At 40.4% G+C, this 19,557-nt stretch overlaps 1 protein-coding gene across 1 annotated transcript in view; it reads left to right on the forward strand.

Moving 5' to 3' along the window:
- LOC124787906 (tripeptidyl-peptidase 2) overlaps positions 1 to 19,557 on the forward strand; it is a 281,148-nt gene that overhangs the window by 194,021 nt on the left and 67,570 nt on the right. The window contains exon 15 of the mRNA XM_047254886.1: positions 18,147 to 18,364. Coding sequence (XP_047110842.1) covers positions 18,147 to 18,364 — 218 coding nt within the window. The remainder of the gene's footprint in view (positions 1 to 18,146; positions 18,365 to 19,557) is intronic.

Consider the following 19,557-nt stretch of genomic DNA (forward strand, 5'->3'; position numbering starts at 1 on the left):
AGTAACGAAAGAATAATTGTAGTGATAAACACTTCTTAGCATTTTAAAATTGTAATGCAATCAACATGAAGGAAGCAATTAATGCATAGTTTTTTTTACTAACTGCCAGCTCATACAATTAAAATATTATTTTCTTGCAGTATGACAATAAAGTACTTGATGATGCTTTGATGGTAAAGTACTTGTATGTTGTTTCCATTTGTTTGTACTTGGGGAGTAACCATTAAGAGCCTTGGTAAACCAGTTGCACCTCCAGATTCTACTCCAGCTCTTTAGTTGCACTGGGATAAAAACTCATTGCTTAACTGTGCTAATTGTACACTGAGTAAGTATCATTTCTCTTTACTGTTGTAACACTGCCCAGATAAGAGGATGATTTTTACAAAGGAAACGCACACTAATATGTGTGCATGCCTTGCAATATGCTGTTCAGAGGGAATCTCCGTTCTCTTGTACTCTTATGGATTTATGGACAGCCCAGCAGGCTTCATGGCAATTCCCTCCAACAGTACTTCAGACATTAGTCAAGTCCACGCCATGTCGCACTGCGGCACTTCTGAGTGCTCGTGGGGGCCCTACACGATGTTAGGCAGATGTACCAGTTACTTTGGCTCTTCAGTTTATAATAACTGCATTCTTTGTTTCACTGTGACCAAATAAGAGGAGTTACAATTGTGAAACACCCAACAACCTTTTTTTACCTCATATACTTCTTTACTCCTCAGCATTAACATTATGAACAGCACATAAAGCTCACACTTACATCCCTATTATTCATTTATTAAACCAGCATATAAATTAGATGACTAAAAGTAAGGTAGAGCCCTCAATTTTGCAACTTTGGAGTAAGCATCAAAACCAGCAGTATTCTGTTTCTATAGAAACTCTCAATGACACCTGCTTCCTCAGAAGGCCATTTCCTAAACTCTATCAGATTTTCACGGCAATAGTGTCCCTATGTACATCTCCCTTCTCTTTCATTTGATTGTAGGTCCTCATTTCTTTGGTACACCTAACCTATTCCTTACACAATTTATATATATGAGTACAGTATCCAGCTTACTATTATACCTTCTTCTCTCCTCTTTTCTCCTATATTTTGGGGTAACGTGCTGGTACCTTGTCTATAATCCTTACCCAATTTCCGAGCTTCCTCAAAAGCTGTCTCTTAAGTGTGCTCCTTTGTGTTCTACTCATGGCCAAATCTTGTTTTTTAATTTTTTTATTAATTCATTTACTTTTTATTGTGAACTTATTACGCAGCTGTGGCTCTGAATGTCCCCATGTAGAACTCATCAGGATATTAACTTGTCATTGCTCTGCTACACTGATCAGCCAGAACATTATGACCACCTACCTAATGGCTGGTATGTCTACTTTCAACACAGATAACAGTGGCGCCACATCTTGGTATGGAAGCAGTGAGGCCTTGGTGGTCACTGGAAGGAGTTAGAACCATGTGTGCACTTGCCCCCCCCCCCCCCCCCCCCCACACACACACACACACACACACACACACACACACAGGGAAGGGGGCTGACTTCACGTTCAGTCGCATTCCAGATGTATTCAATCAGGTTCAGATCTGGTGAACTGGGGGCCCAGCACATCAGTTGGAACTTGCCACTGTGTTCCTTGAACCACATAATTGCACTCCTGACATTGTGTGATGGCGCATTATGCTTTTGAAAAAAGCCTCTGCCGTCAGGAAACATGATTGTCAAGAATGGTGTACATAATCTGCAACTAGTGTATGATAATCATTGGCTGTCATGGTGCCTTGCATGGGCCCTTACTGGACCCATGGATGCCCATGTGAATGTTCCCCAGAGCATAATTTAGGTGCCACCAGCTTGTCTCCGACCCATGTTACTAGTGTCTAGGAACTATTCCCCTGAAAAAGATGGTGGGTGTGCGCACTCCTATCAGCATGATGAAAAAGGTATCTGGATTCGTTAGACTATGCAGTGCTCTGCCACTCTGCCAATGTCCTGTGCTGATGGTCACGTGTTCATTTCATTCATAGTTGCTGATGTGATGTTAACATTAGCACATGTAAGGGTCGTCGGCTGCAGACACCCATCATTAGGAGTTTTTGGTGCACTGTGTGTTCAGACACAGTTGTATTCTGCCCAACATTAAAGTCTGATGTTAGATACACCACAGTTTGCCACCTGTCCTGTTTTACTAGTGTGCCCAGCCTACGACATTAGACATCTGTAATGAGGGGTGACAGCCAAACCCCTTGACATCTGGATGTGGTGTATTTTGGTTTCGCCATATGTTGAAGACATTCACCACAGCATTCCTCAAATACCTGACAAGTTGTTCAGTTTCTGAAATGCTCATGTCAAGTCTCCAGGCCATCATAATGTGCTCTCGGTCAAACTCAGATTGATCACGTGCCTTCCCAATTCTACACATGGACAGCACGCTCACTGATACTACATGCAATGCCCATGTGTCTTGACTAAGTCATTCCTCGCCAGGTGATGCTGCTGTCACGTGAACAGGTTTATTTTGATAGTAGGTTGGTGCTCATAATGTTCTGGCTGATAGGTTTAGATGAGGTTGGTTGGTTGATAATATATTCAATAGATCATTTTACTGATTCTCTTACTGAAATGATGTGGAATGAGCCAGTTAGTTACATGTTCCATTGATCAATCTCATGGTAACTTATAATGTGGAATGTGGTCAAGTGCATAAGAAATGGACACATGAATCAAGGGTTTTTTAAGCTTAAAATTTTTATTACCTGTGGGTTAATTTATTCCTATTCAAGAATTCATCTATGGTATAGGAGGCGTTGTCAAGCAGATATGATTTCAGTTTTATTTGAAACTATTACTGCTTTCTGTCAGACATTTTATTTAATCTGGTAATTTATCGAAAAGTTTTACAGCTACATATTTTACCCCTTTCTGTGTCAAAAATAGGTTATTCTGGTATTATAATCATGAATGTCCCTGTTGTTCCTAAACTGGTCCATGTTGAAGAGAACAAATTGCATTACTGAGGAAATGTAGGCATCTGTTTAAATGGTTAGGAATTCTTACAGCAGCCTCACAGTACAAGATGTGCGACTTTGAGCCCAACGCATTTTTCTAACCATTTTCTTTTGAGCAGTGAGTACTTTTTTGCCTAAGTGTTGAGTTACCCCAAAATATTATTCCGTATGACGTCAGAGAGTGAAAGTATGCAAAGTATGTTTGCTTGCTAATTTCTGTATCCTCAAAATTAGCAGTTATTCTGATTGCAAAAGTTGCTGAACCTAGTCACTTTAGAAGATCCAAAATATGAATTTTCCAATTATGATTCTCATCTATATGTACACCCAAAAACATGATATGCTCTATCCTGGCTACTGACTTTTGTTGGTGTGTTATATTTATTGAAGGAACTTGCAGTAGAAAATTGGGTGTACTGTGTTTTTTCAAAGTTCAGAGCAAGCCCATTCGCAGAAAACCAGTCAATAACCTTTCAAAAGACATTATTTGTACCATTTTCTATTGGAGTTTCTTTAACCGGATTAACAATGATGCTTGTTTCATCAGCAAACACTACCACTTTAGCTTCTTGTTTCAGATAAGAAGAGGGCATTCACATGTATCAAGAATGCTCGAACCCTGTGGAACACCAAATGTAATTTCACCCCAGTTCAATGAAGTGGGAAACCTCCTTAAATCACTTAATCCATATAAAGTAACTTTTTGCTTCCTGTTCTATATATATGACTTGAACCACTCATATGCTGTTCCATTTATACCATAGAATTGTAATTTCTGTCACATAATGTCAAGTTTCACACAAGCAGATGCTCTGGACAAGCCACAGAAAATTCCTTTTGGCGACAGTTTAAAGGCATTACAGAGTGGAAATATGCAAATATGTCAAGAGGTTAATTCATGTGTTCCCAAGAGTAGCAATTGTATGAAGAGCAAAAGCGGCTGAACTTAATTGTTTGAGAAGCTCAGTAACATCGTTCTTTCAGCTCAAGTTTTCATCACTATGTACACCAAAAAGTTTGGAACATTCTACCCTGTATTAACTCCTGTTCATGTGCTGCTTCAGTTGTTGGTATGACTCTATTTTACAGAATTGAATTAGAAAGAGACCATATTCAGAGAACTACTTAATAATTCTTTGGAAAAGTATTAACATCTTCCTTTGTTGCTTTTTCTCTAATGGGATTTATTTTAATGCTATTTTTGTCTGCAAAAAGTACCAATTCTGCTTGTTGAATGTCAAGTGGAAGGTCACTCACATACATAAAGAGTAATAGTGCACCCAGAACTGAGCCCTGTGGGACTTCCTTCGTAATTTCACCCCAGTCACTAAAATTTTCTACCCTTCCAGCACTATTTGAATTGTCCAACACAACTTTGTGCATTCTGTTTGTTAAGAGTGATTCAATGAGCTGTGTGGAAAGTCAGAAGTTCCAAAAAACTTGAGTTTTTCTAAGAGAGTAATATGACTCCACAATAAAATGCCATGGAAAGATCACAAAAAATACCAGCCGACGATATTTTTATACTTAAGGCTTGTACTGTTTGATGAGTGAATATATAAATATCATTTCCAGTCGAGCAATCCTTCTGGAATCCAGACTGTTGCTTAAGTTTAGACTGCCCTTGAGTACATCACAATTTTTAGAATTAGGGATAAAGATGTCAGTAAAGAAACTGGGCAAAAACTTACTGTCATTCTTGTCATTTCTCTTGTGAAGAGGTTCAACAGTTACCTGTTTTAACCTGTGTGGAAAAATTCCCTATGCCAGTGGTGCATTATGTACTGTATATCACAAAGGACATGACTTATTAATTTGGGACAACTTTTCAGGATTGTGTTTGAAGTTCCATCAACACCACATAAGGTTTTGTTTTTCAGAGTTTTTATAATTTTACTAGTTTCATTGAAGGATGTTTGTGCCATCCTTATTGTTTCAAGTTTTCTGGAATGACATTATTAGTATATTCTCTAGCTTCTTCAATTAATCATTTAATCCAGTTTTTCTGAATCCTTTAATCCTGTTTTGTTGCTGCTAAATTTAGAAAGTGATTGTTAAATGTACTCACAACTTGTGAGTAATCAGTCACAACATTGTCGTTTAGTTTAATTGTTACTGTAGATTGTACACATGACTGGCTGTCATGTTCCTGTTTGATAAAATCCCATATTGCTTTAATCTTACTATCCACATTATTAATTTCTGTCAGGACATACATATTTCTTGACATTTTAATGACATACCTTAAAATGTTACAGTATCTTTTGGAGTTTGGGAAAGTAATGTTGGATCTTGCCTTTATATAAATTTCCCCCTTCCTCTTACATGAGATTTTAATTCCCTTAGTTATCAGTGGCTTACTTGTTCTGTTAATGAATTTTCTGGATAATGGTGTAGGAAAGCAACTTTCAAATATTTACACAAATAAACATTGAATAAATTGAGTTTGACATTAATTGTGCGTCATGATCAGATAGCCCGTCAACAACTGGACACACATTATTTGCTTCAGTTTGAGCATTGTCTATAAAATTTTTGTCAATGCCTGGCTATCTTTTTGTACATGAGTTGGAAAATTGACTATTGAAATTAGATTGAAACATCCAAATAATGATTCAAGTTCATTTTTCCTGTCTGTATTTTTTAAGAAACCTACATTGAAATCTCCACAAATGATCTTTCCTCTTCCTACTCTCCTCTTTGCCAACTTGATGATGCTGACATCCTGCACCTATCCAGTTAAACTCGTAGAAACATTCTTATTCAGGTAATGTGTCTCCTCTGTGACGGCATAGTAATCTTAACACCTACAATATTCTGGGGTATTGTCCAGAAAATTATCATCCATAAATATCACATAGTGAAATTTTAGCCACATTAAGCTACAGCAAAATAAACAGATATGGTAATTCAAACATTTATTAGCTCAAACATTAAAACTTTACAAGACAATGTTAGTAAACCTTGGACTAGGGAGACATGAAATAAATCTGGTGAAATTACAGTGGTGCTTCTCATATCAAAAATATTAATGACAATATTCTGAAAAGGATAGATTGCTATCCACAGTACAGGAAACACATTGAGTTGCAGACACACACAACATAATAATTGCTGTACGTTTGAGCTTTCAGCCAAAAGGCCTTCTAAAGTAGAATACACACATGCACGTGAGCAACTCTATCTCTGGTCCCTGAGGCCAGACAGTGTATAGCTTGTAGTGCTTTGAGAATTTCCTCTTAAATTCTAGGATCACTCGGCCTTCTACTGTCTCGAACACATTATATTTTAAATACAAGTGTGAGAGAGCCTATCTACTGCGAGTCGCCTGTCTCTATGTGCAGGTCCAAAGTGTGTAATAAGAAGACCGTAGACGTGGCGGTCGAACGGCATCGACAAGTGTTTGCCGGTCACACCATGGAAGCCGTAGTGAAAGGAGGAGGAGTGTTTGTGTATCCCTTGATGTTTTATAACTTTGACTATTGTAGTGGGGAAAAAAGGACAGTTGAAGTATTGTTAATTATTGTTCACTTTGAACTTGGGGAGGATAAGATGTGTGTTCAGATTCAGAATGGGAATGGACTTGGGTTTTAAGCCAACCTTTTCTTATGTGTAAATGAACTCTGTTTCTAACCTTTGGACACATGAAGAGACTTACTGGATAGTGTTTGTTTATGTGAAGAATGATATTTGTAAAAGTTCGATGCACATCGTGACGTGAAACAAAAGAAACTGCGTACATCTGCTTAATTTTATAAGTAGAAAGAGTCTTGAGAAATTCCTATTCCTAGCAAATATACATCGAAGAAGAAGAAGAGAAATGGAGGCTGCAGCTGCAAGCTAACCAGCGGGGAAAGTCGGCTGACAATCTCAAGTAAGTCATATCGTTAAAGAAGTGGGTGTTTACACACATACTTCACCGGTGGACAGCAGCTGGTGCCCAGTGGGTGCATTGGTGGAATAGAAGGCTATGTAGTTCTGGAGTGGGAGCAGGGAAGTGGACATAAAGGTGAAGGACAGGGACTAAAAAAGATTGAGACCAAGGGGTTCATTGGAACATAGGATATATTGTAGGGAGGGTTCTCACCTGCACCCTTAAGAAGGACTGGCGTTGGTAGGAAGGATCCAGATGGCACAGGCTGTGAAGCAGTCATTGAAGTGAACCACATTGTGTTGGGCAGCAACTGGCTTGTCTGGTCCAACTATCTCATGGCCACAGTTTGGTGGTGGTCATTCATGTGTTCAGACAGCTTGTTTGTTGTAATGCTCACATAGGAAGTACCATAGTGGTTGCAGCTTAGCTTGTAGGCCACGTGACTGCTTTCACAGGTAGACCTGCCTTTGATGAGATAGGAGATACCACTGACTGGTCTTGAGTATATGGTGGCAGGAGGGTGTATGGGACAGATCTTGCATCTAGGTCTATTGCAGAGATGTGAGCCATGAGACAAGGGGTTGGGAGCAGGGGTGGACAAGGATATTGCGTAGGTTTGATGTGTGGTGGGATACCACTGTGGAAGGAGTGGGAAAGATAGCAGTAGAATATTCCTGATTTCAGGGGACAATGAGAGGTAGTCGAGACCCGGTCGGAGAATGCGATTCTGTTGCTCCAGTACTGGGTCGCAAAAGAGTTGCTCCCTTGTGGCCAGATGGTTATGTGGGAGGTGGTAGGCAACTGTAGAGACAAGCCATAGGAGATCTGTTTCTGTACAAGTTTAGGAGGGTAATTTTGATCTGAAAGGGCCCCAGTGAGACCCTTGGTGTATTTGGAGAGGGAGTGCTTGTTCCTACAGATGAGAGCCACAGTTGGCTAGGCTGTGTGGAAGGGATTTCTCAGTATGAAATGTGTGTTAGCTGTCAAAGTGGAGATATTGCTGTTGTTTAATAGGTTTTATATGGACAAAGAGATTAATGTAGCCATCATTGAGGTGGAGGTCAACATTGAGGGAGGTGGCTTTTTGAGTTGAGGAGGACCAGGTGAATTGAATGGGATAGAAGTTGTTGAGGTTCTGGAAGAATGTGTATAGGGTGCCCTCACCTTCGATCCATATCACGAAGATGTCATCAATGAATTTGAACCAGGTGAGGGGTTTGGGATTCTGGGTGGTTAGGAAGGTGCCCTCCAGATGATCCATAAATAGGATGGTGCCTTGTGGGTGCCCATTGCTGTACCAAGGATTTGTGCATAGTTGATGCAAACAAAGGAGAAGTAATTGGGGGTGAGGATACAGTTGATAATGTTAACCAGGAATGTGATTGTAGGTTTTGGAGTAGGTGGATTGTTGGAAAAGGTAGTGTTCAATACCAGCAAGACCATGGGCCTCAGTAGTGGCAAGCGGGGCGAAGCATGGTGAAGGAACAGGCAATGTGGGGAGTCAGTGGAGGAAACAGGTGGTGTGTTTTATACAGCAGTGTAGGTTATGGATAATAGGCTGAAGGTGTTCATCAATGAGAGCAGAGATTCTCTCAATGAAGGCAAAGTAACCAGTCTTAGCTCATCCCAGAACCTCTCCCCTGAGCCTCTTTCTCTCATCATGTCTATGACTCTTCGCACTCCTACCTCCTGCATGCTTCCTAAAGTCCATAAACACAACCACCAAGGATGTGCCCTGTCACTGGTTGTGATGTCTTGACTGAGAGAATCTACCCACTATACTCTATTTGTATGTATGGTTTGCAGGAAGTGTCCACTAGAAAGATGTCTACATTTATCGTGATGTTTGTATATCTGTTAGATGTCCATATAAACCTTCCATTTCATTCTGATTTGTCATTAACTCCAGATAATAGCATATTACTTTTGTTCCAGAACATGCATCAATTTCCATATCTCATCATTATGTATTGTTGATGTGGCCTATACATAGTATCTGCAAGGTGGACTTCAATGGCTTGGTCAAGTAACATCTGCTTATGTTCAGATATGCTCGTATCAACATTACATTTGTGGATATAGTGCCAGAACACATCTTCATATTATAGGATGTACAGTTACTTTAATATGGCAAGCAAATACCTTACAAATATTAACTTTATTTAGTAGAATATTTGAGGAGTTTTGCCTAGAGCAATTTGTTTGCTGCAAACCAAAATTTGTGACCTTATGGTATCTGTTATACTGAATTCAGTTCCGGTCTAGTTCTACTATTGATAAATCTGGCCATGCCATCATTGCTGTCTGTTTTATCTTATTTGTATATGCTGATGTAGAAAATACCTGCGAGATTATGCATAATAGCTGTGCTGTTGCTAAAACAGTAGTTAGCATCTTGTTATCTATCTACTACCGATAGGATTGTGAAAGAAATGTAACTTAAAAAAGATAATATAGTAAAAAGGGAAGAACCATTACATGGAAATATAAATAGGAAGAACTGTAATAGACAAGTGGGGCATTGCAGATGTGTCCCCATATAGTTAATGCAGTTCATGAACTCCCCTGAGATTAGTTCTTTTAAGTTCTAATCGTTTTTGTCATATAGATGTTATGTTGTTCTTTTTCCCTGCCATTTAAAAGATCTATAAGAAACCCTACCATAAGACGTGGAATACTAACCACCTTACACAGAGGTGACAAAACTCATGAGACAGTGATATGCGCGTATACATATGGTGGTAGTATCGCTTTCACAAGGTATGAAAGGGCAGTGCATTGACAGAGCTGTCTTTTGTATCCAAGTGATAAATGTGAAAGGGTTTTTGATGTGATATGGCAACTAGACAGGAATTAACAGACTTTGATTGTGGAATAGCTGTTGGAACTAGATGCATGGAACATTCCACTGTGGAAGTCACAGAAATTTAATATTCCGAGATTCACAGGGTCAAGGATACCAGATTTCAGGCGTCACCTCTCACCACGGACAATAGTGGCAGATGAGCCCCATTTAATGCCTGAGAACAGCAGCGTTTGCCAAGAGTTGTCAGTGCTAACAGACAAACAGCTCTGCATGAAATAACGGAAGAAATTAATGTGAGACATACTACAAATGTATCTGTTTGGACAGTGCAGCAAAATTTGACATTAATGGGCTATAGCAAAAGACGACTAATGCGAGTACCTTTGTTAACAGTCTGACATACCTTGCAATGTCTCTCCTGGGCTTGTGACTATATCGGTTGTACATTAGATGACTGGAAAACCACATGAGCCCCAATTTCAGTGTGTAAGAGCTGATGCCACGAAGACATGGACCCAAGTTGTGAGTAAGGCACTGTGCAAGCTGTTGGTGGCTCCATAATGATGTGGGTTTTGTTTACATGGAATGGACTGGGTCCTCTGCACCAACTCAACCAGCCATTGACTGGAAATGGTCATGTTCAGTGACTTGGAGACCACTTACAGCCATTCGTGGATTTCATTTTTATGGATGACGATGCGCCATGTTACTGGGCCACAATTGTTTACAATTTATTTGAAGAACATTTGCATTAACAATTTGGCTGCCCAGATTACCCGACATGAATCCCATCAAACGCATGGGACAGAGTCGAGGGGTCAGTCATGCACAAAATCCAGTGCCAGCAATACTTTTCCATTTATGGACAGCTATAAGGGACAGCATGGCTCAATATTTCTGCAGCAGACTTCCAGTGACTTGGAGTCCATGCCATGTTGAGTTGTTGCACTGCACCAGGAAAAAGCAGCTCTGACACGATATTAGGAGGTATCCCATGACTTTTCTCACCTCAGTGTATGTGGACCTTTATTTTCAATTGAATCTTCTGGCAGTTCAAGTAATTAAAAAAACTGTTCCCATATAAATTTTCTATTTAATACCTCTACTGGTGAAAGACCAGTAGACAAATAAGGTAACTCATTTAGAATAACTTCAGGTAGTACATCTATTTAAACAATATGATAGGCAAAATCTACCTAATCCTTTAATCATCCTTTGCAATGGACGACTGAGATGGAACTTTGAAGTGGTAATATGCCATACTCTTTCCTATTCCACAGACTCTTCAAAACTATTACTTATAAATTGTGTACCATTATCTGTCAGTATCCATCTTGGTTCTCCCACATCTAGGAAATACTCTTGTAAACATTTAATTACTGTGGTTGTATTTGCTATTTTTAATAGGGTATAATTTGACATACTTCGACCAGTATTCAGTTGTTACAAAGATGTATGTTATTCCAACTCTCCCATTTGGGAAAGGTTTGAAGATATTTATGTGTTAAATCGTGTAAACCCTTATGGCATTATTGGATATATTTTGAATTTTAGGACATTATTGTTGTCTTTAACACTTTGGTGTAATTCACATGCGTATAAAACATCCTTTACTTTTCTGCTTGAATTTGTTAAACAGTAGAATGTGTTCTACAGACTTGAAGTGGTGGGCAAGTGCATTGTAGCTGGTAGTTGTGTTATTGTCTAGTTCTTGTAGAAGGTTAGTGTGGTGAGAATATTTACTACTGCAAAGAGAGCATTTTTAGTGGAGAGGTTTTACGTGTAGGAGAAAACTTTACGGAGCATGTGAGGTGGCAATTTACACTCCTGGAAATGGAAAAAAGAACACATTGACACCGGTGTGTCAGACCCACCATACTTGCTCCGGACACTGCGAGAGGGCTGTACAAGCAATGATCACACGCACGGCACAGCGGACACACCAGGAACCGCGGTGTTGGCCGTCGAATGGCGCTAGCTGCGCAGCATTTGTGCACCGCCGCCGTCAGTGTCAGCCAGTTTGCCGTGGCATACGGAGCTCCATCGCAGTCTTTAACACTGGTAGCATGCCGCGACAGCGTGGACGTGAACCGTATGTGCAGTCGACGGACTTTGAGCGAGGGCGTATAGTGAGCATGCGGGAGGCCGGGTGGACGTACCGCCGAATTGCTCAACACGTGGGGCATGAGGTCTCCACAGTACATCGATGTTGTCGCCAGTGGTCGGCGGAAGGTGCACGTGCCCGTCGACCTGGGACCGGACCGCAGCGACGCACGGATGCACGCCAAGACCGTAGGATCCTACGCAGTGCCGTAGGGGACCGCACCGCCACTTCCCAGCAAATTAGGGACACTGTTGCTCCTGGGGTATCGGCGAGGACCATTCGCAACCGTCTCCATGAAGCTGGGCTACGGTCCCGCACACCGTTAGGCCGTCTTCCGCTCACGCCCCAACATCGTGCAGCCCGCCTCCAGTGGTGTCGCGACAGGCGTGAATGGAGGGACGAATGGAGACGTGTCGTCTTCAGCGATGAGAGTCGCTTCTGCCTTGGTGCCAATGATGGTCGTATGCGTGTTTGGCGCCGTGCAGGTGAGTGACACAATCAGGACTGCATACGACCGAGGCACACAGGGCCAACACCCGGCATCATGGTGTGGGGAGCGATCTCATACACTGGCCGTACACCACTGGTGATCGTCGAGGGGACACTGAATAGTGCACGGTACATCCAAACCGTCATCGAACCCATCGTTCTACCATTCCTAGACCGGCAAGGGAACTTGCTGTTCCAACAGGAAAATGCACGTCCGCATGTTCCCGTGCCACCCAACGTGCTCTAGAAGGTGTAAGTCAACTACCCTGGCCAGCAAGATCTCCGGATCTGTCCCCCATTGAGCATGTTTGGGACTGGATGAAGCGTCGTCTCACGCGGTCTGCACGTCCAGCACGAACGCTGGTCCAACTGAGGCGCCAGGTGGAAATGGCATGGCAAGCCGTTCCACAGGACTACATCCAGCATCTCTACGATCGTCTCCATGGGAGAATAGCAGCCTGCATTGCTGCGAAAGGTGGATATACACTGTACTAGTGCCGACATTGTGCATTCTCTGTTGCCTGTGTCTGTGCCTGTGGTTCTGTCAGTGTGATCATGTGATGTATCTGACCCCAGGAATGTGTCAATAAAGTTTCCCCTTCCTGGGACAATGAATTCACGGTGTTCTTATTTCAATTTCCAGGAGTGTAGATTGTGTTTTCTACTTCAAGGTGTCCACCACATGACACTGTACATGATTTAATTCTCAAATTCCAGACAACAGGTTCAGTTCACGATGCACCACGAACTGGTGGGTGCACAATTTTAACAGAACAGAAGCTAGATGAAATTTTGAACATAGTGTTGCAGAACCCCCCCCCCCCCCCCCCCCCCAAAAAAAAAAAAAAAAAAAAAAAAAAAATCAATGAGGAGGTTATTGCAAGATGCTACAGTCCCTGGACAACAGAATATAAGGCAATAACCAATGAACTGGGCTGTCCCAAGATGCTGAAGTTGTGTGTGTGTGTGTGTGTGTGTGTGTGTGTGTGTGTGTGTGTGTGTGTGTGTGTGCACGCGCGCGCGCGCCTGCTTGTGCTTGCGTCTCAGTTTTACTGATGAAAGCTTTGCCTGAAAAGTTTAAGTGACTTTTAATTGTGCCTTTCTGCAACTTGACATGTGTTCTTTACAGTAAGAAGCAGTCTGTCGATTCCTACATTGTTGAACTGGGGTTGTATCAATATAAAATTACTGCTGTGCAATAATTACGTTGTATGGACTATGCGAAATGAATAGCGTACTGTGAACAGTTTCAGTGGTTTGTTTTGGAGTTGGTGTTTCAGATCAAACCGTTTTTACTCGTGAGATTGAATTCGCATATCTGTGTACATCAATTCCCAAAATTCACGACTTGGCCATCAGAAAATCCGCTTGCCTTAAAGAGAAACACCATTGCGTGCAGAGAAAATTGGAGTGTTGGTTGCCATAATGCTAGCGCAAATTAAAGGGTCGATCTTTTATGACAGTACTGTCACTTCAGATGTTTATTGTTCGTAGATAATTTATCGATTTATTGCTCTGATAAATCAAAAGGAGATCAGTCATTCATTTTTTCAACAAGATAACACTATTGCTAATACTACACACTAGTCCCTATGACTTTTAGATGAGATCTTTGGAGACATAGTAATTAGGAAAGGTGTCTGGCCTCCACATTCACCGGATCTGTCTCCGCCCGACTATTTACTTTGGGGCGTCGCTAAAACATTCACGTATCAAAGCAACCCAAAGGCAATAGATGAATTGAAGACAGCAATAATTGACTTATCTCGATTAAATGTGAAGCATTGCTAAGTGTTTGCACAAATAAGTGTAAATGTGTTGAACTATGTCTTCAAGAAAGAGGAAAACATTTCCAACATCATCTGTGATATTGATGAATACAGTGAATTTAATTGTAATTACTTTCATTGTTTATTCGTAACAATGTTGAATCCCGTCTCCCGACATAACTGCAGCCACTAGCAGTGAATCCCAGCCCTAGCTTATACAGCGACATGAATGTTGCAAACCTTGTGTGTCCCGCAAGGCAAGACATGCAGAGGTCACCGCTGCAGAGAGCCTTTGTGGATGCACTGTATTTTGGCTGCTGACACAGTGTTATGAACAACAGCACCATTCATTAATAACTTTTTCTTTCAAAAGTGCCAGCTTCTCCTGATGTTCTTTTAACATATTCTTGTTCAAATTTAAAGGAATTTCCAGCACATAAGTATTTTGGGCACTGCACTGAGTCACCAAAATGAAGTGTTCACTGTGTCTGAAATAGTGTGTGTACGTTCAGATTGCAAATGTGTTGCTCTCACATTCTACACTGCTGCTTCATGAAATATTAACTCGGACAAACCTTGTAGTTGTTCTTAATATGGACGGACCTCTTCACTGCCACAGCTGTTCTTGTACTGGAATCTGGAACTTTAATGAACTCTCACTTTCTGATAAATAATAGACAGCTCTTCTGTTCAATATAATTATACTGGATCGTCAGCTACAATGTCATATGTATGGTAACACTTCGTACATAATACATGAGCATACATTGATACTGTTTGATGTTCACAAATGAGAGTTTTATACAATCAGACCACTTTAATCCCTCTTCGTATGTTCTCCACAACATCAGTACCAATGTCAAGGAGGTTCCTTATTATTTTTTTTTTTATTCGATGGCACACCACGCTTTTCTGAGCCGGGATGTCATAGTACAGAATAATTTCCAAGCCAACGGGTACCACCATGCATAGCAAAATGTCACTGTTGTTCTGACTTGGAGATGCTCAGGGACCATCTGGGCTATTGTAAATGCACGAACAATAACAGACTTCCAAACAGTTTTAAGATTCTAAACTAATTAGCTAATAATAAATACTTTCATAGTGGTGAACATCATTTACTGGGTAGGTGGAAATTGGGTGACACATCCTTTACCAAAAGTGATATGTTAAATCACATTTCGCATGCAAACAGAACTGGCTACCTATGAGGAATGGTTTCTGCGGTGAGGGACAGAGGAGAATAGGAAGTGGACACCAGCAGAAGTAAAACTGGTTTAGAGCATTTATGTTTAAGAATTCTGTAGCAAACCTTCATTAAGGCTATTGATTCATAGTTTTCTGGGTCTTTTCTTTTATCCATATCGTATACAAGAGTCGCCATCACTTTTTACAGTCATTTGGGATTTTCCACTCTGCGCGAGATTCACGATAAATGCTAACTGAGTAAGAGTTTAGTGCTCGAGTACTTCCTGTAAAAGCAAATGGGGGTTCCCTCTGGACTTGGTGACTAATCTCTTTCCAACTTTTTCAGCTGCTTTTCAACACTATGGATGTCTGTGTGTATGTCCTTTGTTTGAGAGTTTTTGTGGCAGTAAGCTGATGGTATGTCTGTACAGTCCTCCTGTGTGAATGATTTTCTGACACGTTGGGGACAAAGCCTGAGCATAGCTTGGATCACAACTTATGTGTTAAAATGACAAAGCCCAAGAATAGTTTGGGCCATGGTTTTCACAGCACCTATCATTCGAAAACTGGGTGCTGTTCATATGAGAACAATATAAAAATGTTTCACTACCTGTTCTGTTGTCAATTTCTAGAATTATTTTGGAAGAAACGTTAGTGAACTTAATGACTGAGTCAATATGATTGCATTGACGTAATTTCGTGCATGTACTTGTTAGGTTTTGCGGTTTGCTGTAATTCTGATAAAAATACATTGCATTTTTTGCACGAGCGAGAAATTTTGGAAGCTCCAGAGGAAGAAATTGCTAGTTAACTCACTTCATAGTGTTACTGGCACATACACAATTCATGTATCTTCAAGAGTAATGCATGCTAAAAAAAGGACCAAGCTTCAATATTTATTTTTCATATTTACTTTAGTTTTCTGATAGATTGCAAATTTTAAAGCAATTTCTTTGGAGGATAATTACACTTTGTCATTATTTTAAAATTTTGTATTACTCATGGCACATCAATTACATATGTCAAGACACAAAGGAATTGAAGACATCAACTGTCAGTGGGCATTCATTTATATCAGTGGGGCAAGTTGAAAATTTGTGCTGGACCAGGATTCAAATCTGGATCTCCTGCTTGCTACTCCATCCAGACACAGAGCTCACAACAACCACCCAGACTACCCTATCACATCTCCCATCAGACCCAAAATCTCAATTTATGTCACGCTTTTGTTGCTGCGATATTAGTTGCTGGTCTCCAAAGTGTTAACTGTGAAATTTGAAACTTCAGCCTTCCTTTTGCTTTCATCTATTGCTGCACCCGAATGGGCTATGCATGACTTAGTAGAAGCTTTACTTCACGTACTTATTTTATGCAGAAATAGAATTTTCTAGGATTATCAGCAAGGTCTTTCACTGGCATATGACTATGGAAGTTGTTGTATGTCTAGCACATCGATCAATATATAGATGCATAAATTTCTACTAACTTTTGCATCTAAGTATTTTTATATTCTTTTTTGAACGAGATGTGTAACAATCTGTTTCCTCAGCATTTTCCAAATTTTTTTTGTTAAGCCACAGTGAGTCTTTTTCATCCTTAATCTAATTGCACCTTTTCTAGTAAAGTACCTCTTCTAGTAAAGCTATGTGATGTATTCATGTTATTTTTTGGTCTGAAGACTGATTCACTACACCAGTGTAGGTCCATGCCATTAATGTATAAGCATAGTGAGTGTCAGATTAAAAACTTTTTGTTTTGACACTTCTGAAAGGGAGCAGGTTAGGTTAATGCCCTATTGACACTGAAATCATTAGACACAGACCACAAACTTGGATGGGGTAGGAAATCAGTTGTGGTCAATTTAAAATAACTGCCTTGCTATTCTCTTGTGGCATTGTGATGAGACCAAGATGCTGCTAAGTTTGATTATGTTGTTTATTACAATAGAACTATTTCAGTGAGATTGCCGCCTTGTGATTATATCAGGTTGTCTTGATGTCCATATGACATCAATGTCTTGGTATTGAACCGAAACTGAGGCAGTTATTGTTAATGTTATTTAGCCATTTATATTGGATGTGTTGTGTTCTTTGCAAAACTTTATCTAACAGTAACTATGGATAGCTCAAACAGAAGTTAAGTAAAACTTGTTTCTGTTGTTGTAAGATATTTGTCTGGAAGAGCAAACTCAAGTTGAACTTTTAAATTTCCATGAAATGTCAGGTGAAGCCGCTCAAATTTTAACCTGTGCATTTTGAAGTCTGTGAAAAACTATGAACTGAAAGAAATGTTTATTTGCTGTACTGCCAGTAACAATAGCCGGGGATGTTTGGTCTGCAGGAAGTGGTAAACTTTCATTATCTTCCGTTAAACATTTGCTAAATGTGTTTTAATTCAGGATTTCCTTGTTGTGAATTTTATGATACAATTAAACCAAACAAACTGTTTCTAAAAAGTCATTTCTAGTAAAAAGTACAACTGAAGAATTAGTTTAATGTTTCAGTAAATTGTTAATACATTTAAGAAATTTCAAAAATGTGTGCTGAGTGAAGCCCAAACAAATATAGTACTATGTCCTGGGTTGGACCCAAACACTTATAGTAAGCATATTTATGGACCCTGCCAAGCTTTCCATAAAAAAGAAACACTTTGGTCTTGTTTTGTTATGGTGACAGGTTTTATTGATATAGTACACATAGCTTCAAAAGAAACACAGCTTCAAATAGTTTGTTACAGAGAATAAAAGCTGTAATAGTGCTGTGAAATACTGCTTATCAGCTTACATGTTGTCTATGATTTGAAGCATAGTAAAGGACAATACATCTTTTCATGACATACTTAACGATATTTTTGCATACTGTATAAGTGTATTGAGTTAATTGAAGTGACTTTTTTCTTTTTCCAAGGGAGGTCTCGTGCTGGAAGTGGTGGTTGCCAAGTACTGGGCCAACCTAGGAGAGGTGCCAATAGATTACTCTGTTTCCTTCCATGGTGTGCGACCCGAATGCCCGGCAATCACCATGCAGGCTTCAGATGGGATAATGTCTGTGGAGCTGCAGAGTGGCTTAAGAAATGAAGAAGTTGCACCTACCATATCTTTGAAAAATTCTGTTCAAGTATTGAGGTACAAACTGCAATTCCCTTAGTTCTGTATAATGGTATATTAATAATACCTCTGAAAAGTCTGTAATTGCCAACTGTCAAACTTTAATGAATGTACAAGGATTATGAAAGCAACAGAAGTGTTTCGGAAAAATGTATGAGCTATAAGAAGCAGCACTTTTTTAATTAAAAGTAAAATAAGAGTGAGTGTACATGAAGACCCCTTTTTCTCTTTACAAGACTGAGGCAGAGCCACCTTAATTTGGAGATCTGAATTGCGAACATTTTTGTGCTCTCTTCTGTTGCTTTCCACTTTTCCCTCCTCACATTTTCTTTTACTGTCAACTGTAAACTTTTTGTTGCTGTCAAGCTAAGTCACAACTTCAGTTTCTGCAATTTTTTTTTTTTTACTAGTGTGGGGTCCTACCCACTCGTGTCTTTTAGGGTGTCTAGGAAGCTGTTTTCTTGGATAGCTAGACAACATACAAGCAAATCATATTAATGCTGTTTATTACAGTAATTGAATTGACAATGCTTAACTTCGTATTTACAATGTGTGTCACAAGCAGTCGGCAACATTCAAATAATCAGTGTCCTTTGCTATATACGATGTCCACACAAATTCATATGGATTATAGGTCACGGATCTTTAAGTGCTCTCTTCTAGTCCAGGTTTACTAGTGTCCCTTCTTCTACTGTCCAGTCAAAGTAGATAGGAGCGGCCCTTCTATTCTCTTTGGGTTGAGGCAGCTCCTGTCGTGGTGCAGTCCTAGTCAGCGTACTATTGGCTGACATCATCTCGCAGCCTTCTCTGCGGTTACGTTCTTGATCTTCATGCCAGCACTTGCCATTACATCGGAACATTCCTCTCCCTCAAAGTGACGGACCTGCGTTTTATAGGGAATGCGACAAACATCGGGGGAGGCAGGAGTGTGGGCGCATCGCTGGACCAGAAGCTGTGGCTGCAGGGGACATCAATCTTCTGATCGTACCTCGCCATCCGGCCTTCACTTTGGCGGAAACGTCTCCTGGAAAATGACCTGAAGGGTATGTGTCCACCTCCTGCTGCATGAACCATATGAAGAAGGCAGTAACTGCTGCAGCGTGGGTGGGTCCAGTTCCATCGGTATGACGAGAGGAGGCAGAGGCTCCATCTCCATGGGGGTCATCCCGCAGTGTCGTGATGTCGCCCTCTAGCGGCTGCTGTTGCCACAC

This window comes from Schistocerca piceifrons, chromosome 3 (genome assembly GCF_021461385.2).
Source record: "Schistocerca piceifrons isolate TAMUIC-IGC-003096 chromosome 3, iqSchPice1.1, whole genome shotgun sequence".
Classification (NCBI taxonomy): domain Eukaryota; kingdom Metazoa; phylum Arthropoda; class Insecta; order Orthoptera; family Acrididae; genus Schistocerca; species Schistocerca piceifrons.